The following is a 27,380-nucleotide window of genomic DNA, read 5'->3' as shown; positions in this document are numbered from 1 at the left end:
GCCCCCTTTACATTTATGCAAATTAGGCACTGTTGCACCCCTTAGATTTTATTATACTTTTAGTATGTTATTTCTAGGACCTTTCCAAAATACATGGTGAAGAAATAATTTCTGTTGCAATTAGTCCTAGGTTAACCCCTTTTTTGGCTTAGATTGACTGGACTAAAAGCATAAGTTCGAGTATGGAAAAGCAAATTGATTATATGTCTCTGTGCGAGTTGATATTCTTGACGTGAAGAGATTCGCCTTGAATATTAATGTTTAGTGCATTTAGCAAAATGAGACGATTCTATAGTCAGTCGAGCGGAGGTACAAGCGCAAATTCTTGAACGTGCATTGTCTTTAGCAATTGAAATTTTCATCGAATCATCAACATCATGACATTGAAGGTTGGTTTTTAGCTCTTTTCGACTCTGTTTTATCAAATTACCCAGAATTCCCGGCCCTTTACACGCGTGTACTGCAATTGACAGCTCAACTGACCTTGATTCAGCGTGCGTTGTCAAAAAGAGCAAAGAGGTTAGAGCAAAGACACACAGATACACCATAGAAGGAAAAAAACCCCTAAACACACGACTAAGTTTATTTTTAATGAAATCAAGACAAAAACACTTGCCTCAGAGATTTTATTCACCATATACTCCTAGCGTAAGCACAGTGAACAAGGTTAAAATGTCGCAAAACAGATCAAATTAATATTATTATGCAGAACAAGTGATTAATGAAATGACAAGCATGGAAGGTTACTGGATTTGAGAATGTTTTGAAATATTCTGAAGCTATAAGGAATGCCTGATTTCATAGACGAACAGATAAGTGTGTATCAACAATTGAGGGCGCCTATGTATTCGAAGAACGCTGCGCAATTTGCAGGCAGCGCACACGAAGTGATCACTGTGCAGATGTACATCAGCAGTACTGAATTGAAATTAACATCGCAAATCACGTGAGCAGTCATGCCTCATGCATATTAATAAATGACGAAAGCGATGAAAATGATGAAAACATTTTTGGCAGAGATCCAGCTACATTCTCGTCAAAAACATGTGGCACAATACCCTCAAAGAAACGTTGGTTTTTTCAATTTTTTAGCGTCTTGTGCGACTGAAATTTGATTTCGCTTTGATTATTGGATGGGTGTGTAATTCATAAGCATGTAATATCTACGAACTTTAAAAAAATGGACCAATGACCTAAATTCTCGTTCAAAGAAATGTAAATTGAACACACACATTCCGTGATCAAGTTCAACATGAAACTAGCGTCTTAGGTAACTGGCACTTCTCGATGTCGGTCTCGGAGAACAACTCTTCAAAGACGGATTTTGTGACTCTATCAGGACTACACAAATACGACTTTGAAGGTATGTGTGAAAGAGCAAAACTTGATAAAAAAAGTTATAATTTATTTTTACCTTTGTATTCGCGATGAGTTTATCGTCGTTCCAATCCCAGACACTGAGAACATGATTATCGCCCTCATCGAGGACAACCAGCCATTCACCAGAGTTCTGCGTTGTATAATAAGAAGGTGCAACGTACTTGTTACAAATGGGAACAATTCTGTAAAGCTAGTTTGCGCAAGCTCTTAGTGCCCTATAAGGTAGAATGCGCCTCGGGGACAGATCTTTGGACTCACAATTTTTTCGAAAACTTTCCTAGTGTAGCACCTGTGGGTGCTCATAGGAGTAAGGAAAAATTTCAAACGCCCTACTTCTTCGAAAATCGACAATTCCATTTTGCCATATTGAGTTAACACAGGGATGGTGGCCATTTTGAATTTCAAAATCGGTAAATGTTAGGTATTTGTTTCTGTAGTACCAAACTTTGTACGATGGTGCCCGATTGTCATTCTCCATTTGGTATGAGAATAGTAGAAAGTTTCATCAAGGAAAGGTCGAGCAAATAGTTAAATCTTTCACTTTGGAGACGCATATCACCTGACGAGGAAATTGATAATTGTCGATGTCGATGATTTACTGGAAGGAAGATGTTCAACTGAACGAAAAAAATATGAATTTGGGGACTCATATTTCGCACATGAGAAAGAGAGAGAGAGAGAGAGAGAGAGAGAGAGAGAGAGAGAGAGAGAGAGAGAGAGAGAGAGAGAGAGAGAGAGAGTTGTCTAGCAAAATACAGACACTCTTACCTCAACTGAAAAGTTTAGCGATACTATTCCTGTCTGAAAGACTTCTAAACCAAGAATGGCATGGGTGCACAGTGTCTCCGTTTCCCACACTCTAATGTGAGCCTGTGAAACAGAAAAACGGAAGGTCAATGCACTTCTATGTTCACAAAAACAGACTTACTAGAAATCGTACCAATTATTATGAGATTCCAGGGTTATTTTAGTATCTGAAATGTCCATAAACCATTGAAGTATTAGTCACACACAGACACGCACACGCGAAAAGTAGTTTATATTCCCAAAGAGTTTTTCTCTAATGACAAGGTAGGGTTGGTGAAACCATGGAGATATTGACCGACATACAAAGGAGCCCATTTCTTGATATGACCGTAAAATGAGCAGGCGAGAAACAGCAAAGACAGACAACATCAAAGCAAACAGAGGTCGTTATTGTGCCTAATATATTAGCTTTTGAAATGGCAGGTTATATCCAGCACTCGAGGTTGTTGAGAAAAGGGGAAATTGCGAGAGAAAATAGTTGAAGTATGAGTTAATTTGGCTCAGCTATATAAGAAAAGAAGTCGGCCATATTGGCAGCTCTCATTCGATCATTGTCTCTATGACAACCGGTTGCTATGGGTGCTGATTTACTTACATCGTGACACATTGCAACATCCTCAGGCTAGTAGGGCAGAGAAAATAAAAATGGGGTTCATTAAAGTGGATTAGATTGGGTAAGGCATGTTGCCTGGCAACCGCGGCGCGGAGTTCAACGACCTTCCACGGACAGTGTTTGCCACGTACAGTAACCAAGACAGTTAAGAAGCAAAGCATCCCATGCAATTATTTAAACGCACAGCGAAAGTAAGGTTATGATAAGTGCACACTGTTAAATTGCGAAAATTTGCAGTGTAAGAAACTGTTGAAAGAAAGCCAGCATGAAAACGACAATGTACTGTAGTGTATAGACCTAATATATTTGGAAAAATAATATGTATGAGATCAACATTATCACATAAGGTCGATAGTTTGAATATGACATACATGCATGATTTAGAATACAGAGCTTTTGCATCAACCCATTTCAGTTCTTAAATGCTGGCTGGAAACTTTTGACCAGATAATGTCGTAAGTAAAGGTGTGACGTGGAAAGGTTTAAACAACCAATTTTTGAATTTTATTTCTGAGTTTCATGTTTCCCTTCTGTCATAAAAGAAATAAAAAAAATATCATTTTTATTTTACTGAGGACACCTTTATATTTTCATTTTTTCCCAGCTGCACCTACCACAGAGACTAATTTTTTACAATAATTCAACAAGTTTTATTTCCCATATTTATTTTCATTCCACGGCGTATTGATATACCTAGTATTCGGCTTGTCGATACGGACTCTATGTTTGTGACATGCATTGTTGTTGTTGATAAATATATTTCAGGTCCGGTCTTGATGCAAATCAAGTCACACACTGGCACGCTAAACTGGCAAGCCAAATACTTGGTATTTCGACACGCTGTGGGAAGTAGGTCAAGGTAATTCAGACATCGAATGGATGAAACAAAACTACTGAAAATATTGTTAAAAGTGACAGCCAACGGGCCTTCAATGCAGCGTCACTCATTCGTCGTGTCAACGTACGAATTTAAAAGAATTGGTATGCCACCGCACGCCACGTTTACTAGCATGGATATGGTAACAATTAACGCTTATTAAAATCAGAAAACACCGCTGACGATTCAAATAAGATAAAGATTTATTTGTGTAGAATGTATTTTCTTTCTTATTGTATTTTCTGTCGTGATCATTTACTAGATGAGACCGTGTAGCAAAACCAATTACAAAATTTTCAAATTTCCCTACAAAATCCACCGAAGGCCTGGTGAGATTTGAAATGATATGACATGATGTGATAGGATATATGACGTGGAATGAAAGGATGTGATATGGCAAATGGCATTAAAAATATAGGCTAGTAAGGTATATGATATGATATGATATGATATGATATGATATGATATGATATTATATGATATGATATGATATGATTTGATGAAATATTACAAATCACCCCTGAAACAAGAGTTTTAAATCTACCGAGGGAAAGTTTGTAACACATCTTACAGTAAAGGTATGAACAACTCTCTATTTCACAGCGAGGATCACCGTGTTGGTATTCCGATTGGAAGAGCATGTATCCAAATAAAATTATATGACTAAAGAGTGGAATTATTTTAATCAGCTAAGTGCTACCATAAATTACTTGTCATCCGTCACTGATCGATAAATAATACGTCACGAGGGAATGGTCGGTTATTTCCCCGGAACTATATTTCAAAAACTGCACCATCCCAAGTGTTGTAGGGGTAGGTGTACAAGGCTCCATAGATCACTCTTAACTAGAGAATAACAATTCAGACCTCTCAGGTTACTCCTTATTAGCGCATGGACATTGTACGCCTCAATGAAATATATATGGCAGTACACTCACGGTTGCCAACGTAAATATTGACCTAGCAAGTATTTGATGGATGTAATTGCTGTGAGATAAAACAAGACCTTGTCTAGACGATCATAATTTGAAGTGTTTTGAAGTGTTGCCAACCAGAGTTGAATTACGTCGACAGCCTTTGTCCACGCCGTACACCTTTAGGTGTGGTGCTGAAATATTACGCGGATGAAGAATTTATGGGATAGCTACACCTGTTCTCATACTTATCTCGAAGAAATAAGGCGAAAAGTAAACACATATGTCTGAGATCGATCGAACATGAAGTGCTCTTGTTCGCTGTTTAACAAGGGCCAGCCAAGAATGCATACCATGTTTTGCTCAAAGCTACTTGAATATGAAATCTTGACTCTCGAAACTAGTATTGGAGACCTCAGTAAAAACCGACCTTTTATTGGTTGTCTCGCTACTGAAAAGTTAACAACCAAACTGTTGTAAATAAACAAATAAATCAAATTTCTCCGCGTGTTTGGGTCTTGTTTGGGTCTTACGAAATATTCATGACTGTCACCTCTGGCAACAACCAGGTTTAGCGCCTGTATAATACACAATTCCTTACTTAAATTGTCTGATATTATCGAATAATGATGACGATGCGCCCTATCAGTAATGAATACGTTATGGTTTATCTGTACTTACCGTCGAATCAGGGAGCTGGCCGGCCATCTGACCCGTTGCTATGTAATTTTCGGTCGGGTGAACCGCCATGCTGCAAGAGGAGGGCAGAAATGACGATGTGTTAGTGCAATAAGATTACGTGAGGACAAACTCATTCATGCAGTTGTTTCTGAGGGACATAACGGTCACGTTTGAGTGGTATGACTGCCAAAAATGTCATGCTTGGACACTCAGTCAAATCTTTTGCGCGACCACAGTGCCACAAATCTGTAGTTTGTAGGTTTTTTGACCTCTCAAATGAAATACAGCTCTGTGCATGATATAATTAGAAATAAGAACAGCTATTTTTCTATAAGTCTTTCATCGATGTCAAAAATACTGTTAAAGGAATGCAAAAGTATCACGTTACGTTGTCAAATATGCTTCCAAATAAGTAATACTGTCTTGCCTAAGAAAGAAAAGGACCGAATTACAAGTCAAAATAATCAAGCAATAACGTTTGTGTGCTTTAATATTCAGTTTCAAAGATGTTGCAGGCATACAGGTATAGCAATATTCAATTGTAACCTGATTTCAATGTTAAAGAGACGACTGTAATCTTTAACAACAGTTTCAGTTTTTTTGGGTTTTTTTTCAGACAAAACGAATACATTTTCTTGTCCCCCGAGTATGTTGGAACTGCAGAGTATGATAATCACAGAGTATACATCAACACGGCAACTGCAATATACTCTTTGCATCGTCACTCACCATTGTATATCTTCATTGTGACCTGTGTAGTGACGCTGGAAGTCAAGATCAAGGTCATAGAGGACGGCCACAGCACCAACAAAATATGCAATCTCCCCGGACTCGATGACGTGGAGATTGCAACGAGCATCGTAACCACGGTAACCGTAACTGATGATTTGGTCAAGGGATTTACAAGTGAACATCCTAAATGTAACTGAGATTATGTGGCATAAAATATTATGTATGTATGTATGTATGTATGTATGTATGTATGTATGTATGTATGTATGTATGTATGTATGTATGTATGTATGTATGTATGTATGTGTGTGTGTGTGTGTGTGTATGTATGTATGTATGTATGTATGTATGTATGTATGTATGTATGTATGTATGTATGTATGTATGTATGTATGTATGTGTGTTTGTGTGTGTATGTGTGTGTGTATGTATGTATGTATGTATGTATGTATGTATGTATGTATGTATGTATGTATGTATGTATGTATGTATGTATTGTGTGTGTGTGTGTGTGTATGTATGTATGTATGTATGTATGTATGTATGTATGTATGTATGTATGTGTGTGTATGTATGTATGCATGTATTGATCAATGTATCAATATACCTATTTACAGTATTTATCTATGTAATATTTTCTCCTTTTTGTTTATATGTTCGTGAATGTGTGCATCAATGTCGTAGAAAAAGTCATTAGCACAACACTGTAAATCTGTTTGCAAAGGATACACCCACTCCAGCTTTAACTTTTTGTCCGGTCTGGTGTTAGGGTCGGGATAGCGTGTGTTCACATTCGACGGTGGGTAAAACTCTCTTGTCTGTCCGTGAATCTTGATTTTGACTGGGTCTAAACTGCTCCGCCGCCTGTTATCATTGTAAACCGTTCCATCGGCCTGGATGCCTTTGTGTCTTTGATGATGTAACGGTTTTTTCCTGTCACTGTCAATTGGAGGTGGATAGTTCTGACTGTTCGCCACCTGTACGGCTTTGTTAGGCTGCATTTCGTCTCGCGCCCTCCTGGGGTCATACCTGAGGTCGTCGTACTGTCTCTGCGGCCTGCGACCGGGTTGCATGGGAGGGAGAAGCTCCTCCCGCGGGTGGGGGCCCCTGAATGTAAATGGTTTCGGGTTACCAGGGTAACTCTCCTCGCTCCCTGACACATATCCCTGTCTGTTCGATAAAGGCCCGCTATCCAGAGACATATCAGTACTTGTGGGACTGTAACGGTTAATTGGGGAGCGTTGCTGTGGTGGCGGTGGGTAATGCATTCCGGGTTGTTGCGTGTAAGCTGTAAGAGAAACGAAGAAATTGATGTTACTTTCTGCAATCGCCATGCCTAACGGGCAAATTCCATAAAATATGTCTCGAATTTGTTAGCATTGCATAATAAACTGTTTGTATAAGTGCGTACCTCTCCAAACATTTGTATTTTCCTACCAACTTCCCAATCAACTTAGCTCGCGATTAACCAATCTGGTACACTTACCTACCCACTCGGCAACCTACCTACATAAGCTTACCTACCGAGGTACATAATAAATATAGTCATGTACTAAGTAGAAACATACTTGCATTCATCATGTATACATTCTTCAGTTACATACATACATACATACATACATACATACATACATACATACATACATACATACATACATACATACATACATACATACATACATACATACATACATACATACATACATACATACATACATACATACATACATACATACATACATACATTTTTGTTCACTTACATTGAGGTGGGTCTTGTCTTTGTCGTTTCTTTGGCTTCTTTTTCATCTGTGCTATTACCTGGCTGCCCCTCACGTCGCTCTGTCGCGGAGGTTCCGAACGGACCCATGCATTCTCCGCCGGCGGAGTACGCAACAAATCTTCCGCCCCACATGCGACGAACACGTCGTGGTCTTTAAAGTCCCGAAAGAGCTGAGTAAAACTTTGAACCTGTTTTTTTCAGAAGAGAAAAGGTGGCTGTGAAAGTGAACTTAGACAAGAGGAAAATTCAAAGACAAACTGAAGTCTATCACCAAATAGAAATACATATCGGAACCATCCTGTGAAAAGTTAATGTGTTTACAAATAAACACACTCATGGACATATGCTGAGTCGAAGTCAGAAACATTAAAAACATTAAACATTAAGAATTTAGCATCGTTATGCAAGTGCAATATACATTTATATGTGCGTATATATATATATATATATATATATATATATATATATATATATATATATATATATATATTATATATATATATGTATATATATATTATGTTCTTTATTGAACACAACTTTCCTCTGAAGGGAAGGAAAGCGTTACAAAAACAAATGAGGAAGTTAATATATATATATATATGAGGAATATATATATATATATATATATATATATATATATATATATATATATATATATATATATATATATATATATATATATATATAATATCTTACTCAGCCTTAGTAATAGAAACATAATAGAACTGACATTCAATAATAAACACTAACAATTTAGTGTGAATTTTTGATGATGGTACAAGATGCTAGAGATGAAAACATGACATTAACGGCTAGGACTACGTTGTGAGCACTTCCATTTGCTGATGAGAACCGTGATTATCAAAATATTCCATAAGTCTTCAACAAAAACGAGAGTTTTAAGGAGATAATGTCCAATGTCTTTATTTGAAGTACTGATACGACAGGATGTAATCCATTTTGATCTCTATTCTGTGCGATCACGTACAGAGTAAGCCCCGAGAGAGCAATTACTCATGTTTTTAATTTAAATATTGTATTTCAAGCCGATGTATCGTATTAAAATCGCACTTTTTTTAATTTCAGACCATATGACATTCCCGTAAAGTATGATGGCATTTTCATGAAATAGTATTAAAGTAGTCATCTTTATAGATGACCTTTTACGCGACTAGAGAGTGTTGCTAGGCGACGCCAAGCTTGCGATAAACACTGTATTCGACTGGGACATTGCTTTAGAAAAATAGTGTGGCTTCACCGATGCCACCGGAACGGAAACTGTTTGATTGTCGTGCATAAACTCAATATTCCTTCAGGCAATTAATCATTTTAGTTGTGCGTTCTCACGCGAGACGGTTTCTCACTCATTATCCAAGTTGTCAGTGAAAACCTAACATAAGTCACTCAACCCCACGCCTCCATACTGTGGTATTCTGTGTACCAGAGCCAACGTTTGTCATATTTGTTGAAGGGCGTGCATCTATTTCAAATTTCTTTCATAAGCGTTTCATCTCCGAAAATTGCTCGGTCAATAACGTTGAAATAATCACGGTATCCAAAAGTATGTTTGGCCAGATTTTTAAGCGTGGATTTCCAAGTCGACATAAAAAACTCGTCCAAGCGAGGCCAAGTACACAATATTGTCGCAATGTATAACTTTAATACGCTGCGATGCTGCGACACGCTATGCAAATATGTGAACAGCAAGGTAGACACTAGCTGCAATAATTGTAGCCCTTGGTTGGTGTGGGATTGGGCTTCTGTCGTGCGGCTCGCGCCCCTGGTTGGGGCAAGGCGCGAGCCGCACGACAGAAGCCCAATCCCCACACCAACCAAGGGCTACAATTATGTGAACAGCAAGGTAGACACTAGCTGCCGTTGGTCTACAAACAGACATTTTCCTTGCGTGTCGAGTTAGCCCAACAAACAACTTGGGTCACTCAAAGACAGCACTGATTACCATGACGACAACTTAAATGGCGTGATTTCTCGCGCGCAAGTCGCCCAGGTGTGTATTATTTACAATGCGTTACGTCATCGCCTCGAAGTCACCCAAAACAGTTCACGACGGAGACAGTACAGTTAGGTGAGGACAGTGCTGAGATCACGGAATAAGCAAGGCAAAGTTCTGGCACTTGTGCTGATTTGCGTAATTTTGGAGATTGAACAGGAGAGCCTGAAAATACTAATCTAATTTACTAAAAGGTGATAATTTTTTCTTTGCAGGATTTTTCATACGTATCGAAACTGTCGGGACACATTTGAGAAGGTTAGTTGGTTAACAAGGAAAGTATAATTAAAATGTTTCAAAAAACATTAGAAAATTTTCAGTAAGCTTGCAGATTTACAGATGCCTCCTTGTTGAGCTGGCCCCATAATTTGGAAATTACCCAACCAGAAGTCGCACGCCTGTCAAACGATTCAAAGCTATACAATGCACGGGTATGGCTGAAATCGCGACTTTTCATTTTTCGTGACGAATAATAGCATAGGTTCTTTGGAAACAAAATGAATTCGTTGACAAGCTGTCAAGTTTGAAAGGCTTTTGTACGATTTGGTGACTTGAGTAACAGCGAATGCTGATAAACATAGACAGCAAATCGACTGACGACGTGCTCACGATTTCACCGTCCTCATTTCGAGGTAAAAAATTGAAAATAAACGAACTGGACTTTTTGTAGAAACCTCGTCACTGTAGTGGAGCTATAAGCTCATATCGGTTACATTTATGTCCTTGGTTTATATATATATATATATATATATATATATATATATATATATATATATATATATATATATATATATATATATATATATATATATATATATATTTTTACTGCAACACTGTAGACACCAACGACTGCCACGTAAATAGAAGCGCAGAGACAACTATTGACATGGAGTTGAAATAGAACGTTCTGTGTTTATGATTGAAAGGAAGGTTGCTAGGCTCATCATCCCCATTGAAATTATAAAAAGCGCGCCATCAATACAGCTGTGTCTCCTCAATCACAAAACGAGCAGCTTTTGATGGACAGTTCTGAATAAGAAAGGTGAGACTAATTTTGCTGACAGATGTAGCATAAAAGACTCGCTCATTCATTCGGATGTCACCTTTGCACGACAGCTGATGGCCCATTCACAGGGCGTGTTTTGTTGCTATGGTAACATGCGAAAATTACAGACTTGTCACATGCGTGCTGACAGTGGGAAATAATTTGAAAGCATTGAAAACGAGTGCGGATAATAATCATGTCTATAAATTGCTATAAAATTAAGCGTCCCTCAGTGTAGCGTGATTTTCTCATTTTTTTCTTTTCAAAGCGCTCTGCCATGGGAGTGGTCGCAAAATGGACCTGTTTTGAGGGCACTGGTCGTAAAAAGGTCGATTACTGAATGGAACACCTTTGCGACTTGATATAGTGAACCTTTTTATTCTAAACCGCGTCCTCCCCTGGGTTTGACAATTGATCGTGTACACGACCCGAGGCGTTTCATTTACACAGTAATCGTTAAACTGCGAGTGACTTCGTGAAAAGGTTCTTACATACCGCTGTTGTCGTTATCGTTCGCAAGCTGCCACTGAAGACTCAGACTATACACTGAAAATATTTTTGTTTTCCTGTTAAAAGGGTTTTATTGATCGGTTGTATTGGCAAACTGCGCTTACTTAAAACTCGAACAGAAAGATATTTTTCGATTCGGATATTTTCTCTCCCTTTCGATACTTTTCAAAGCCCCCTTTTATAAAAAAAAATCTTTAGAGGAATGGTCTCCCGCTTCCAATGACATCATCCCTTGTCCAAGTAACATTACAGAGTTTGCTAGGCTACGAACTAACATGGCACAAGGTCATTGTCTGTCTGTAGATAGCATCTCTCCCTGCTTCTATAAGGATAATGTTGCGGATTTTTAAACCAGACAATGTCTGATGTGTAAAGTAAATTCAGTAAACGACGATATTGCTTTGCATTTCATAAACAAGTAGAGAGGTAGCGAAAGAGAGCACTACGACACAAATTAGAGAAGTACTATTCTACAATACAAATAATTTTGATTTCTATTTTGAATCCTAGATATTCTGGGTTGTAGAATTGTTGGTTACTCAGGAAGAACATGGAAGCATTTAAAGAACACATTGACTTCGAAAAGTCGTACATACATGCATTAATTCATACATAGATAATAGATAGATACACACACACTTATATATATATATATATATATATATATATATATATATATATATATATATATATATATATATATATATATATATATATATATTCACAGGTCTCCTGATGATGGTAAAATCAATTCTCCAGCAACCCTAGTATATGTATGTGTGTGTATGTATATATGTCATGAGATCGAGTACAGATCAATGACATGTTTAAGCTATGTACTCGAACTCATTATATGTTAGGTTTCTCTGCTAAGTGTGTATGACTATTGAGCACATTCCTTCACTTATACATACATACACACACACACACACACACACACACACACACACACACACACACACATATATATATATATATATATATATATATATATATATATATATATATATATATATATCGCACTTTAATTTATATAAATAATCATTCGGTTAATCAGTCTATAAACGTTCGATTGATTGATTTTATGGTCAACACGATTGGAACTAATTCGGGATAATTGGATGGTGAAGTAATGTCTATTTAATCTGCAAATGTAAGCTTATCTGCTTTTCCTTTTAAGTTACACGCTTGTTTTTATGAGTAATTTGTAATATTGCAACATTCAGCAATAGGGCACCTAACACTTTTGAGAAATTTGAAAAATATGAAAATCCCATCATCCCAAATTATTCCAATCGTGTTGGTCTGTAATGTAAACAAAGTTTACACAACTTACCCGTTCTTCAGTTTTCCATGTGTACAGTGATCGAATCGGTGGCGTCCTCATCGTCAGTGCCTGTGTCATGTCCCGGAGAACCTCTTCAAAGCTCTGCGTCGTTTTAGCGTTCAGCAGTATCTTGGCTTTGCTGTCTCTGTGCGTATTGCTGATCACCGTGATCACACGGGGCTTTGATCTCTGCGAGTTCGTCGGCGACTCGTTGCTGGCACGGGATCCGCCGGGGATTGGCGACACATTGATTCCCAGCATCCCCGGTGGGTCCTGCCTCTGGTAGAGGGGCTTGTCCGCCCGCCGGATCCCGCCCGTCGGTTTCCTGTTTTGCCAGTACCTTTCCCCTGATTGTCCGTACGGAATTCCCGAAACAAAGTTTCCGCTCGCGCACACATATCCCTTGCCGTGTTCCAACTCGGAAATGTCTCCGAGGAGCCTGCCGCTAAGAGTGTACACATTTCGCACACCGTAGGGTAGTTTTATTTTCTCGCCAAGATACACCAGCAAAGTTTCCCAACTCGGAAAGTTCCGATGGTTCACCGGGATGGTCTGTCCTTTATAATGCCTGTCCCCATTTCGGAAGAAAGTGATTCGTTTGCCCTTACTTTCCTTGTGTAAAGGCTGTCCCGTGTGGGCTTGCGGCGATTGCAGAAGTGTCTCCTGGCTCGGGGTCATCATCGTCTTGCTTTCGTACTCCCACGACTCGTCATCGGCGTCCTGCGAGCTGTCGCCGCCATGGTCGTCAAAGTCCTCCTCGTCCTCTTCGGTGGAGTTCTGTGGAGACAGAGACCAGAGATAGTAAACTGACGAAACAGCGTAACAATAGCGGGCTATGGTATCATCGATTGGCGGGGTGAGTTTGACTGCGTTCAGATGCAAATTTCTGGTTCGTGAGCAATCATTCGAGTTTTTTGAAAGGGATCGCTTACTCACAAGTCAATAGGTTATTAGCATAATCCAGTCAAACTCAGGACACGATATTTAACGGTGCAACGAAATTTGGAACCGTCAGACCAAGTCAAGATGTTGAGACCAGGAGCGTTCCTTTGCTCTGGTCGCACCACATATCACGCGAGACGTCATGTCCTGACAACGCGGTGAAGCATAAACACAAAAATTCATGTCGCTGTTTACCGTCATGGCAACATATTCATTCACTTTTGAAAGGCGACGCACATTATCATAATTGCAGATAATGTCGTCTACAGCACAACCGTGTAGAAATTGAAAAAAAAACTGAGTGATAGACAACACAATGAAATTTATTGACATACCAACGCTCAGTGTCAGAGTTAATGTACGAATGACGGAAATGGATCAAATCCTTCCGATTCGTGTCAATTCTATGAAAATTACATTTTCGCATCTTTTAAAGCAAACACTCAGTTCGTGGTTGTAAATACAAGAAAAGCATTCTTTCTGGGCCCCGAAAATCTATTGGCCCATTAAAATAGAATTGCATACATGAGGGGTAGGTTAACGCCAAAGGGTTTCTAGTCTGAGGATTTTAAATGATCTTCTCTAACTTTTATCTTATTCACTCTTGGCGTTGTTTTTTTTAGTTCATAAACACTACTTAATTGACTTAATAATCAATGAATAATTTCATTAAAATGATAATAATCGTTGTTTATACAAGAACAATCTCAACTATTACGATTATAATAGAATGAATTATATATCTTGTTCTATCTATGTCTGCTGTCTGTCTGTCTATCTAGCTACAGGCCTATCTGTCTGTCTTGTTCTTTTTAAAGTAAATGGTAACTATCTGTAAGTAATCCACTACACAACAATTTTAATGTAAGCTGTGATTAATGATGTATTTTTTCAACGCAGAACAAATATCACTGCGTCAATTAAACATTTGCTTGAGTCATCAGAGCGGTCAAAAACAGACAAGCCGCTTAAATTATTAATAGTTTCGATCGCTGTGAACAACATTTGTTCCTAGTGATAGGCGTCCTATACAATCACTCCAGTGTGTTTTCGTTCTTTGGCGATGAAGGACGGGGCAACTTCGAAATAATGGTACCAGGTTTCTTGTTCTCATCCTGTGCTACTTATAGGCAGTGTTGATTTACGCGATATTGACCCAATGAGTATTCGAATTGAATCCGTTAAAACTGTCAAAATACTCATATCGGTAGCTCATGTCGCGATTCACCTTTGCTAATTTTAAGATCGCAGTCCCGCTGTCAGCTTGGAAAATGAATTCTGATCACATCTAGATGTGCTACACCCGTCAAATTGGTTTCATTCACAGTGATGAGAAAAGCGTTGGCAGATACATTAATATGCCATGCGCTTCACCGTTACGGTAGATGCAAACATATCGACTGAAAAGGAACTCGATCTCCAAGGTGTTTATTTAAAACAGCTATGTCAAGATGGACGGCTTTTAACAAAGGAAAAGTGCAAAACAACGGATCGCGAGGTTTAATGCGCCGACGCGTCTTCAAAGCGTCAATTATGTACGCTCCAATCTGATGATACTATATTGTTTTCTAATATTAATTCATTGTTTCTTTATAATTAAAATGTCATTATTCAATTGTTGTCATTATTTACAGTGATGTTATATCATTCTCAATTCTTCTCTCTAAAAATAAATGGATACAATTTGACAGGAATAATAAACAGAAAAGTGCCCACTAAAGCCATGTATAGCAAATTCTATCTTTTGTTTCTCAAAGACCTATACCATGAGACGAGACATCAACAACTGGATCTCTAACCCCGTCACTATTGTCACACCCTGGTCAATGCAATAAAGGTTTCAAACAAGACGCGAATTCTGTTTTTATAGGGCGTGTTTTATATGTCAGAAAGAGGTGTTTGTCGTTACTGTTAAGCCTTACGACTGGTAAACAAAGTTTGTTGACTGTGTTCGTTGGAGTGAGACCAAAGAAATTCCGAGCTACCACTCAGCAAATATCTGCGCAACAATGGCCGTGTATTTGAAAGTGTTTTAAGCGTCCATTGTACTATTGATTTGGAAATAGGATAACAACCTCTTTTTCATTCTCTCGAGGACAGTGTTGTTTTTGGATTTTTAAAGAGCGATATAACGCCGGCGGCGACAATGGCATAACCGCTGCAAAGTTCAACAAGACGGTATTGGGGTCGAAAAGCGAATAATTTTAACCCTAATGGGTATCCTCCTGATCAGTTAGTTGCTGGAGCTCTCTATTTGAGGGCGTGACTACACAACTGAACATTACAATGTTAGTTGGACTGTCGGTGAAGACAGAGTATGAGGCAATTCGTTGCAGCTAAGGGCATAGCTGTGACCTTCGATTAGATTTAATCATCTGTGTTGAGGAAAACAAGTACTGATTTCTTCTCATATCTCGTACGAACGTCGAAATACAAATTATCAACCCTGCAAACACAGCGCGTGTACAATGTCCTATGGTAACCTATGCTATTATTGACGAATTATGGGAGTTAGTAAATTTTAGTGTAAATTAAAATTCATACAGGTTATATTTGCAAACTGAATACGGGGCATTTCAACAAAATTTTAAATAAAATAATAAATGCATATTATATTCAGAAAATCACGCTGGAAAGATATCTAAAGTCACAGCTATTGGAACTTTTAAACAATGGAGGAGTCCGGCATCTCTGTTACAATCTTGTTGTCTGCATATGAAGAAACATGGCGACATCCTATTAATCTTTCCCTTTATAATGGTTACAGAATTTGTACCTTCGACTTTCTCGAGCTTTCGGTTGTCTTTTTGACCCTTGACCTGCGCTGACACTCTATAACAAAGAACAACGCCCAGGACCCGACTCCATAGATACGCAAACAAACTGTGAGCGGAGGTCAAGAGGTCAAAGCACTATCCTTGTGTTTGTGAGTACTCGATCTGGGTGGGTCACTGATAATCGAATCGCTGGGTAAAAAAAAACACTTTTCGGTTCAGTAACAGTTGCCTTGGAGATGAGTGTAAACCTAGAAAAGAATGTGAGTGATAACAAGCGCTATTGTGTATTGCAATAAAATGCGATACACATATGGAATTGATACATATGATTGTCTCTCAGCGATAACTACTGAATGCATCTCATAAAAAAAAAATCAATCTACCTTTATTCAACATTAACCTATGAGATCTATGAATAGGGCAGGCTTGTAAGTGTTCTATTACATGACAATGAATAAATAGGGACAGTGACGAGAATTTGAATCATATTATTCTCCACATGTAAGATTGTAAAGCACGACTCAATAATGAAAAAAAGTACGTTGCTAACTAGGTCCGCATTTTTTCCCATAATTTGTACTCTCGCCACATCACATGAAGAATCGTTTGAACAATGTTCCCCGTGATAGTGTTTTCATGTTTGTTTTTATCTTTTGCATGTCAAAAATAAATCAGTGTACCTAGAGCATATATGCGTACGTCTATATGTATGTATGTATGTATGTATGTATGGTATGTATGTATGTATGTATGTATGTATGTATGTATGTATGTATGTATGTATGTATGTATGTATGTATGTATGTATGTATGTATGTATGTATGTATGTATATATGTATGTATGTATGTATGTATACATGTACGTATCTGTCTGTCTGTCTCAGTATCTATGTATATATGTATGTATATACAGATGACAAGTCATCTTGCTATTGTTACAGTGTACAGTCATCTAAATTTATCCAGTTGTCCTGTCATGCTTACTGATTACCTATCTACTTGTAAGATGTAGTTAGTCTAGTACCCTTTTTGCTGTTTATATGTCTACCGTGTGTCTATCTGTCCTCTTGTTTGTCTTTCTGTACATATGTCTCACAAGAATTTCAATTAAAACGTTATTTCTCAACGTTGTATTAGTAAGCAAAATCACTGTTAGATTCACTGTGTAAAATCCAACAGGCTCTACCAGACAACAGTATGCCAACAGTTGTTTGGAGAAAAGGGTTACACTATTAAAACCCGTTGCTATATTTAGTGTGCAGCTTTACACCGACCACCATGCCACCAAGATTAGTGAACACGAGTAAAAGAATGGAAATAGCCTCTACCTGGAGATGTAAATGAACATTGACATTGACATTCCCTCGCCTTGTGCTGTACACATACGTGCTGTCATTGCCCTCAGCCATGGCTGTTGCGTCGAGCGTAATCAATTGGCGACGAACGATGAAATACTGTGTGCGCCAACACACTGCTCAGGGGAACAGTAATATCTCAATAGCGGCCTTGGAATGGATGGACTCGTTGGCTAAGCGGTGAGATTGTGTTGATGGAATGTCGATTTTTTTTCTACGGATGACGTTTTTGTGATAAAATAAAAATTATATTGGGAGGAGTGGTAATTCATTCACCTGGTGGAAAAGTAGTTGACGAGCCGCTAGCTGATAATCGGTATTAATGGTCTGCGGTGGTTCGTAAAACCGTCTGTCGGCCTCCGTGGAATACTCCCGCTGTATGTACGGTACCACGAAGAAGGATATCGGATCCAGGCTGGGGTTCATGGCTGTGCCTTTTTCTGGTCAACCCGAAGACATTTTCTCGCCAGTTTTACTAACCGAACCAGCCTCGCGTCGACTCTAGTAAACGTATTACAACTGAATGACCGCAGATCATCGCTTCGATATGTTAATTGCGCGAATGGTGCAATAACAGCAAGGCGTTGCCCGGCAACCGGTATTGCATATAAGGTTCTGGCTGTGCCAATAAAAGGGGTGCCATACAGTGCTGGATAAAAGCTCGACCTAGAATCGGACTGCGAACAGTAAAGACTTCGAGGGCGTGATAAATGCATTCTTTTTTGCCTTTTTTCCCTCGTGAACCGGATGGTAAGAATTACAATACAGCGGGTCAGAAACCATCATGGCCAAAGTATTCTTAACCTAGCTTATCATTCTTTTCCAGATTAACGAGGTCATCTTCGCCAAACACGGCGGAAACTCAACACCGGTGTGACAATCCGCAATCAAAATATAGGCTTTTCTAACAATAGAAGCTGTCCTTTCTTTGGCTGGTCCCTATTCCGCAATATTTGAACATTTCGCTTGGCGTTACCGAACTCTATGAACATTAATTTGTTTCTAAGTTTTGCTTTATGATAGGATGTCAGCTTATTAAGGGTGGCAAATATAAAGATGTGAGAAAACTCGCGCGTCAGTAAAACTTAGTACAATGAGTTCAAACACTCTCTACTCTAACTGCTAATATGGTTTCTTTCTTGGTAATGTACTTTCCCTAACTTTCCATTCAACAACCCATCATGTTTATGAACGTATGTAATACCCTACATATAATAAGATATCAGTCCCATGTCGTGTCGTACTATATTATATCATATCATATCATATCATATCATATCATATCATATCATATCATATCATATCATATCATATCGTTTCATTTCATAGGCGTCAGGCGACATCTTTTTCGTTTTAATTCCATCGCGCCAATGTAGGGCCCTACGTGGATTATCATTATACCGTATTCTCGGTGGAAAAAGCGTGTGTGTACATACATACATATCCGCGTTAACTCTAAGGGGAAAAATAAAGTTTCGATTTTCACAAAACTAAACAAATAAAAAAATTTCTTACTTCAAGAGCTTGCTTTAAATGAGCTCCCACAAGTGGTATATCAGAAAAGAATTGTAAAAGTTTTAGAGTCCGAATATGTCTCGGAGGCGCACTCTATATTACTTCAGACGACTATCGAACAGATCGAAGCAGACTAGAAGCGCGCTTCTCCTTCGATAGCACGATGTCTCTGATAAACTTATCTCGGTAAACTGTAATCCCTTGTGTAGAGTTCTTATCGACACGGTAGAGACGAGCACCGTTATGCTCTAAAGAAAAACGAGATCCCGTCGTCTGAGATGTTACCAGGCCGAATCTACCTTTATTGTCACCTTGCTTTTCAACAGTTCACACAAGAGCATTGTTTCATTATTGGAAACTGGAAACAACGTCACCTTTATTTTCTGCGCCATAAATTTCAACAGGACTTAACTAACTCCAAGCATAATGTTGCCTGTGTTGCTGACCGACAAGACAGGGTAAAATCGAGCATGTATAAATCAAAATTGCACACAAAATACCCAAAACAAGGTCTTGTCCTCAAGGGGGACGGGGCAAGGTGGACAACAGCATTTATTAAATATCGTATAAATTGTCAAGATTATGATCACACTGTCTGAATTAAGGCATTGGTAGCCTTGAAGTATGAAATCTTCTAAAAAAAAACACAGGTAGACTTTGAAATCAAAGAATCAGCGCATTCCTTACTAGGGTAATGTAACCGGCGCCTTGCCTAGCAACCATTGACCGGAGCGATTTCTGATAGTTTGACATGTTAAGCAACGTAAATAGATTATGGTTTGAACTCTCGTCAAGGCCATTTCTAAATTGCTACACGTCACCTGGTAACAATCAAACGTCGTGACAATCGGTCCACAAACGCGTTCTTTTGAAATGAATTAGCTTTGTTCTTTTGCTGTATTTGTTATCAAGACAGAAGGACTTAGATATCGATCGAAGGAACAATCGATATGCCTTCGTCGATACATTCGTAGATTGTACATGATTTTGGTATCCGGCTGTAATAGCTTCACTCGGCGTGAATAGCAGTACTGCACTTAGTAGGAGATCGCCCTCTCTAAGTGTGGCAAGAATTACCTTTCTTTTTAATTGCAAGGTCACTTTCGTCTACATATATACGTTTGCTTGCTTGTGATTGTTAAGCACAGACCAAGTCATAGGAGAATACCATGCAAAGCAAGCAAAAAAGCACCCACGCTTGCGTAAAAGACAGAAAACATATCTAAGCTTCTTTTACCGGCTGTATGTATGTATGTATGTATGTATGTATGTATGTATGTATGTATGTATGTATGTATGTATGTATGTATGTATGTATGTATGTATGTATGTATGTATGTATGTATGTATGGATGGATGGATGGATGGATGGATGGATGGATGGATGGATGGATGGATGATGGATGGATGGATGGATGTGCATGCATACACACATGCACATTAAGCTTATATCAACGTATTTTAGTACTGCTGGAAATGTTTGGGGCACAGGCAAATAAACGGAGCTATAGGAAGGCATATTGACATGTGTGGAACCCAGTCAATACATCCTTATCTCAATATTATGAATCATAAACACTGTACACAGTCCCTCTGTGGATAGAGGGACTGTGCACTGTAGAAAGTGCTATACATCGATCGTGTCCATTAATGCAATGCAACATTGGCAAATGTAAACGTTTAAACAAAACGAGAAATGTGTATTGATACGCAAGGCCGTTCTAAATACACCCGAGTCTACTTGAATATATTCTACTATATAGCGCTATGGTGTAGTTTATCCGGCTTGTCTTTTTAGGGAAGGAGTTTCTTTGCTTTACAGCGCCCCCTTGCGCCTTATCGGCGACAGCAGTAATTTTCACACTATTTCGTCAACCGCTAATGAGAATTGCAGTTTGCCATGCAGAATATCGACGCAGTTTTACCACAAGCTTCAAGCGAGGAGAGACGTTGACCTAAATACATTCAATTTACACGCACATAACATACCATCTTACGTGTTCTCAACTTAATTGTAATCTCAAACAGTGAAATCACTTTCGAATTGAAATTAAATAGACTGAAACAGATTTCAACCGCAGTTATCTCGTCCAGATCCCCACTGAGATAGCGTTGTGATAACGCGAGATTTTGCTTTGTACGCGTCTGTTTGAAAGAATTTTCTCAAAGGGACGCTTGTGTGTATAATGTTTGTTGTATCAAAGACCCTATATAACAGTTGTATCGGTGTTCACTCCAAACTCGACAACAATGGAACGGTAACAACAAGCTGCCACAGCTTTAGCGAGCATTAACAAGATTACGACGAACCCTCTATGAAAAGCCAGTCCCAGAGGGGTTTCTACGTGATCTCGGGAGACATATTCGTAGCCCGTCTGCCGCTGACTTTTTCACCGTGTCAGGTGTACATACCCTTCACTACAGGGTATGTAATGTACTAACAAAAGCATTTCAGCGAGAAAATAAGGCCACAGTATCTCACGATAAAGAAAACACTATGAAATCAAACATTTTGTTTGTCATACAGCGGTTATGTCGTTGTCAAGTCATTAATGTCCGAGGGCTTATCGTATTTATTGCATAGTAACGACGTTTGCCGAACCTTTGTATTGTCGACCAATTTTTTTAGGTTGATGTGTTCGTCCCTGACAAAATCACAGACAATGAATTCAAAATAGAGCATATAATTTAACAATGTTCTCTACAAAATTTCTCTTGACTCAGTGACAGTAAAATGCTAACTGCAAGACACTGCTATGGAACCTAGGCTAAGAAATGGATCACTGTCTTACTGCGCATGTTGCTTTTGGTGAGAGCCGTACAATAATATATATTATATATATATATATATATATATATATATATATATATATATATATATATATATATATATATATATATATATATATATGTAATATGCGTGTAAATATATGCATATTCATATCTATGTACGTGACATAAATGAATGCATATATATATATATATATATATATATATATATATAATATATATATATATATATATATATATATATATATATATATATATATCACAAAATGTATACAATGTGCCCTCCCGGTTATCACCATAATGGCTTTATGGCAACCTCTGAACTTGGGCACAGAGTGTACGGTATATATATATATATATATATATATATATATATATATAATATATATATATATATATATATATATATATACACATATATATAATATATACATATATACATATATAATATATACATGTATATATACATATATATACATAAATATATATACTCATACATACATACAAACATACATACATTCATACATATACATACATACACATACATACATTCATATACATACATACATATAGACACACAGACAGACACACAGACAGACACACATACATACATAAATCCATCCATCTACGGTACTTGTGTATAGTGGTCTATGTTTGTTTCATTCACTGTGGCATGCACTGTGGCATTTATACAGGGATGAACACAATTCTGAAAACCATCATAGACTGTATAAAACTCAGTACTTCAGTGAGTTCAGAATCAGAAGTTAATTTACAACAAACTCTCATCGCAATATACGAGTGTTACAGGGAGGTCACATCTGTGATTGCACTATAGGGCCGCCAAGGTCGCCCGTGCTGTCATATTTTATCCCTTTTTTCAAGCACATTAGTCACGTGACCACATGATAACCGGTCATAATGAGCGCTTCGTCGCCGGTTGCGATCTGTGACTGTCAAACTTGTTGGTCCTTTCGCGTCAACGGTTTCGTTTATTAAAGTTTTTAACCGAGAGCATTCAACCATCAATTTTTCAATAATGACTTTTCAAAGGCTGCATACTGTAGTGACCAGATGTTTAATGAGGGAAACATTTGGAGGTTGACCTGTATCTTTCAGGAGATCCTACACTCGAAGCGGACACCGAAGTTCACCAATTCTAATAATAATTCGTCCGAATCTATACATGTCCTTGCTGTATGACTTAACATAATCTTTTAAGGCAGAGAAATATTTTAGAATCGACACTGTTCACCAGAGTATTAACCTTCAAATTTTGTCACCGATCAATACTTATTTTGGGGCATCAAGAACGCCTTACCTCAAGATTGCTGTCACCGTCCGTGTTATACTTGTCATCTACATCGGACACGTGAATGTCGTCTTGATCGGGATCGCGGTAACGGTACCCTGGATGGAGCTTCCCGGACAACGCGTACCGTTCGCCGTTCCCGAATCGTTTTCGCGATCGGGACATCTTGGAATTCAAAGGTGATCTTCAGTGGAGCCGGAGCCGGAGGCTTCGAACTGAAATCGGGGACCACTATCTGTCGTGCGTCTGGACTACGGTTGAATTGTCAGTCCAGAAACTTGCACTTTCATTGTACAAGAATTCAGACTAGAACAATCCAGTGGCGTCAATTTTGAAAAAGGTTTGAACAGCTTGGCAACTTAACTCATATGAGAATCGTAGAGGCAAAACGTGGACGCAAACATAATAATGGTATACGATCGTCGACCAAGTCGAGGGCCCTTGGACTGCCACGAGTGAAAACTACCCTCACGGATCAGCCAGACTGGTGGAACTTGTACCCCATATAATGCGTATGGCAGTGTTAACAGTTTGATTAACGCTGGCCTCGATAGGACCGCTATGTACAGGAGTCATAAGTATGCATAAGCTACGGGGCTATACCACAAGAGGGGAGGCCAAATCGACCCCTTTTTTAAACACGATCATTGTTTAGTTATGCAATATTGATGCACAGTCCTTGTCTTGTTTCATCGATCGGCATCGACTATTTTCGAACACTGGTACGACGCGTACCACATGCTAAACTTATTGACTCCGGGGCGAGTTTGTCCCCCTCAGCGCCTCGTTGCTAGGATACCAAGCGACCGGGTCTTTTTTCACAAACGACTGGAGGAATAGTTTTCTTATTTACAGAGAAGTTGTCTTAATGTCTCGAAGAACTTCATACATGTGATCCGGTTACGATGCACAGTATCTCTGCCTGCCCCAACACGATTTTCTGACTTTGGGTTCAGCTGCGGAAAGAAAGTAAAATTTACATACACCTGCATGACGGCTATAGAATTGCCAAATGAATGATGCAAGCCCAGGCCAATTCTGAAACAAAAATTCTAGGATTTCTTTCTGGGAATCATTGCCCATTCTTCCAGGCCGATTTTGATATTTTCAAAATTGCCTAACAAAGTAAGCCAATATTTCTACATGGCAAACTGTCTCAGTGCTTGTGAGTGATCGCGTTTTTGTCTCATTTCAGGTGAATGCACGAATAATTCGCATGATTTTTTTCTTCTCTTTTGGTATTTATTTTTAAGTTATTTCTTATCCATTGTTGGTTGCGAACACTTAATGTGTAAAATAAACGTTAAATCAAATACGTCATTTATACGAAGTCTTTGCAAGCCAGTGTCTGCATATGTAGTGTGCGAATGAGATGAACAATGTTTGGCTGAATAAAGGGGAATTTTTAATCCGTTACGATTATGCTCACTCACGAAGACGTTCACTCTGTTACAGTTAAATAGTACAAGGGAAACTCAACAAGAAAGATCATAACATTTTCCAAAAACTAAGAGACAATATCACGACTATCGTCTGGTAAATGATGGAGAATAATGTCCAGTCGGTGAAGATACTATGCACACTGATAAGATTTGCAATCTGCCATCGCCGAGGACATGTTAATCATTAGGTGAAACATTGGTCTGCTCAGAAATGCAAGAAATACAATGCAAAAACTGTGCGCTATCATTGTACCTTCTGAGATACATTGCATGGGATTGCATACTATCGTTTGATTTCATGCTGCTCCTATTGCTTATTACGACAAATACGTCAGTCGTCAAGGAAAGCATGGAGCTCATTTAGGTAGAATGCGCCTCGGGGACAGATAGTTCGACTCTCAAACTTCTACAATTCTTTTTTTTAATCAAGCACTTATTGGGCTCATTTTAAATCTCTTGGAGTAAGAAAATTTAGTTTTTCGAAAAAATCGGCCATTTTGAATTTCAAGTATCGGTGAATTTGAGGTAATTTGCCTCTTTAGTACCAAACTCTGCACGGTACCCCCTGATTTTTATTCTCGATGCGGTAAGCCTGTGATAGGAAGTTTAATTAAAGAAAGTTTGAATAGAAGTTTAAGTTTTTTCACTTTCGAGGCACTTACTAGAAGGATGTGGTCTCCCTTTAGAGTAGATTTCCGAAACATTCCTCTACAAGTGACTTTATAAAATGGATGTAAACATACAAGTAATCTTGTCATTTTATTCTGAAATCTAGCTTCACTGCGTGCGTTTCCTAGAATGGTTTCTCTCAATGTGTTGTGAAAATTTAAAGAAAGTGACATTTCTAAGCATTTCTCCACGCAAGGTGATGGAATAGGTTGACACAGCACGACAGATACGATGGTAAGTGTACATTCAAGAGCATTTCCATATTGAGTCATCACGCCCTTGCCAAGGCATCTACGAGGTACGTGTTTATTCTATTGGTATTCACATTATCATCGTCCGAAAACAACCTGCATGTGCCTTACAAGGAAGAGGTTTCTCTCAAGCCAGATGAGATTGACTGAGGGCGCTAGCATGTGTCGTATACTTTCAGTGATTGTCAAAATGACATATACCACCTATTATTTACGTATTATATATTCCGCCTAGTATTTTAAATGTTATTATTGCGAAATGTATGTATGTATGTATGTATGTATGTATGTATGTATGTATGTATGTATGTATGTATGTATGTATGTATGTATGTATGTATGTATGTATGTATGTATGTATGTATGTATGTATGTATGTATGTATGTATGTATGTATATATGTATACATGTATGTATGTATGTATGTGCGTGTGTGTCTATGTATGTATGTATGTATGTATGTATGTATGTATGTATGTATGTATGTATGTATGTATGTATGTATGTATGTATGTATGTATGTATGTATGTATGTATGCAGACTTTATTGGTCTTTGTCCGCCTGTGTCAGGTTATCTGTAAGCTTATGTCTGTCTGTCAGTTTAATACGAACAAGTTTGTCTCTCTCTCTCTCTCTCTCTCTCTCTCTCTCTCTCTCTCTCTCTTTCCTTCTCTCTCTCTCTCTCTCTCTCTCTCTCCTCTCTCTCTCTCTTTCTCTCTCTCTCTCTCTCTCTCAGCAGCGACACAAACTGCGGTGGCGTCTTAATTACCTTCTTAACCATGTTATCAAGTGACAACAACTGATAATCGATAATCCATAATCAATAATGCTTCACTTTGCCTGATTAATTAAAAATAGTCGCTATTGTTTTTCGTTTTTCTTCCAAGCTCTGTCCTACTATCTCATTAAAAAGTCATTTGTTTCTACGCGTGGGATTATCTGACGTAAAATCGATCATTCTGTCACGACTTGGCGGTGCCAAAAGATCAAAACAGCTTGTCCAATAGCCTTCAAACTTAGGATATGCAACTTCTGGTCAAATCTGGTCCGTGGAAGCCTCAGAATAAGCTTATAGAACTTTCTTTAAATGACGAGGAAATGCGAATATGTAAATTTGAAGGTCATTTTCTTTCCCCTTTAAACGCTTTGCAATAGCTTTCTGACTTTTGCTGTAGGTTTATCAGGAATAACCTTATTCTTGCATGCAAATGATGATGAAATTTCAGTATGTTAATTTTCGGAACTATTTTTCCTCATTCAAGTCAATATGTTTCGTTCTCCAAAACCAGTCATCTGACACCTTTAGTATTCGGTTAAAAGTTCCTTGGTATAGATGTGCTCATATGATGATGAAATTTATAACTTAATTTTCTTATTTTGATCAAAGCATCGTGATCAATCAGACTGTTGCTTCGGTTGCTGTTTTTCAAGTCAGGTGTGCAGGTTCCAAAAGATCACCACATTCTAACTTCTTGAACATACAATACAAATTGCATTTGTTAAGTCTTGTTGACCAAGATTGTAGTTTAGGTCAGAACACCCTCCTCTCTGAAACTGATCACATGAGGGCGTTCAAATTATTTGTTCGTGCTTACGTTTTTACTCAGATTTGTTGCATTGGCTTCTGCCGTTCAATTTGTTTTTGTAG

At 38.3% G+C, this 27,380-nt stretch overlaps 1 protein-coding gene across 8 annotated transcripts in view; it reads right to left on the bottom strand.

The window, feature by feature from the left end:
• The window catches only part of LOC139136937 (echinoderm microtubule-associated protein-like 2), a 54,248-nt gene that overhangs the window by 15,053 nt on the left and 11,815 nt on the right, over positions 1–27,380 (bottom strand). For 2 of the 8 annotated variants that reach the window (XM_070704803.1, XM_070704805.1), the window contains exons 1-8: positions 18,029–18,291; positions 12,687–13,454; positions 7,765–7,972; positions 6,734–7,292; positions 6,002–6,151; positions 5,273–5,342; positions 2,149–2,250; positions 1,415–1,510 (exon numbers count right to left, since the gene is read on the bottom strand). In XM_070704803.1, the coding sequence (XP_070560904.1) occupies positions 1,415–1,510; positions 2,149–2,250; positions 5,273–5,342; positions 6,002–6,151; positions 6,734–7,292; positions 7,765–7,972; positions 12,687–13,454; positions 18,029–18,178 (2,103 nt within the window). In that variant the 5' untranslated portion in view covers positions 18,179–18,291. Of the gene's footprint in view, positions 1–616; positions 644–1,414; positions 1,511–2,148; positions 2,251–2,782; positions 2,810–5,272; positions 5,343–6,001; positions 6,152–6,733; positions 7,293–7,764; positions 7,973–12,686; positions 13,455–17,725; positions 18,353–27,380 lie in introns of those variants that run through there. The other 6 variants (XM_070704801.1, XM_070704802.1, XM_070704800.1 and 3 more) reach the window with 5 other exon arrangements.

Source organism: Ptychodera flava, chromosome 7, assembly GCF_041260155.1.
Source record: "Ptychodera flava strain L36383 chromosome 7, AS_Pfla_20210202, whole genome shotgun sequence".
Taxonomy (NCBI): Eukaryota; Metazoa; Hemichordata; class Enteropneusta; family Ptychoderidae; genus Ptychodera; species Ptychodera flava.
This window is presented reverse-complemented; position numbering and strand designations above follow the sequence as displayed.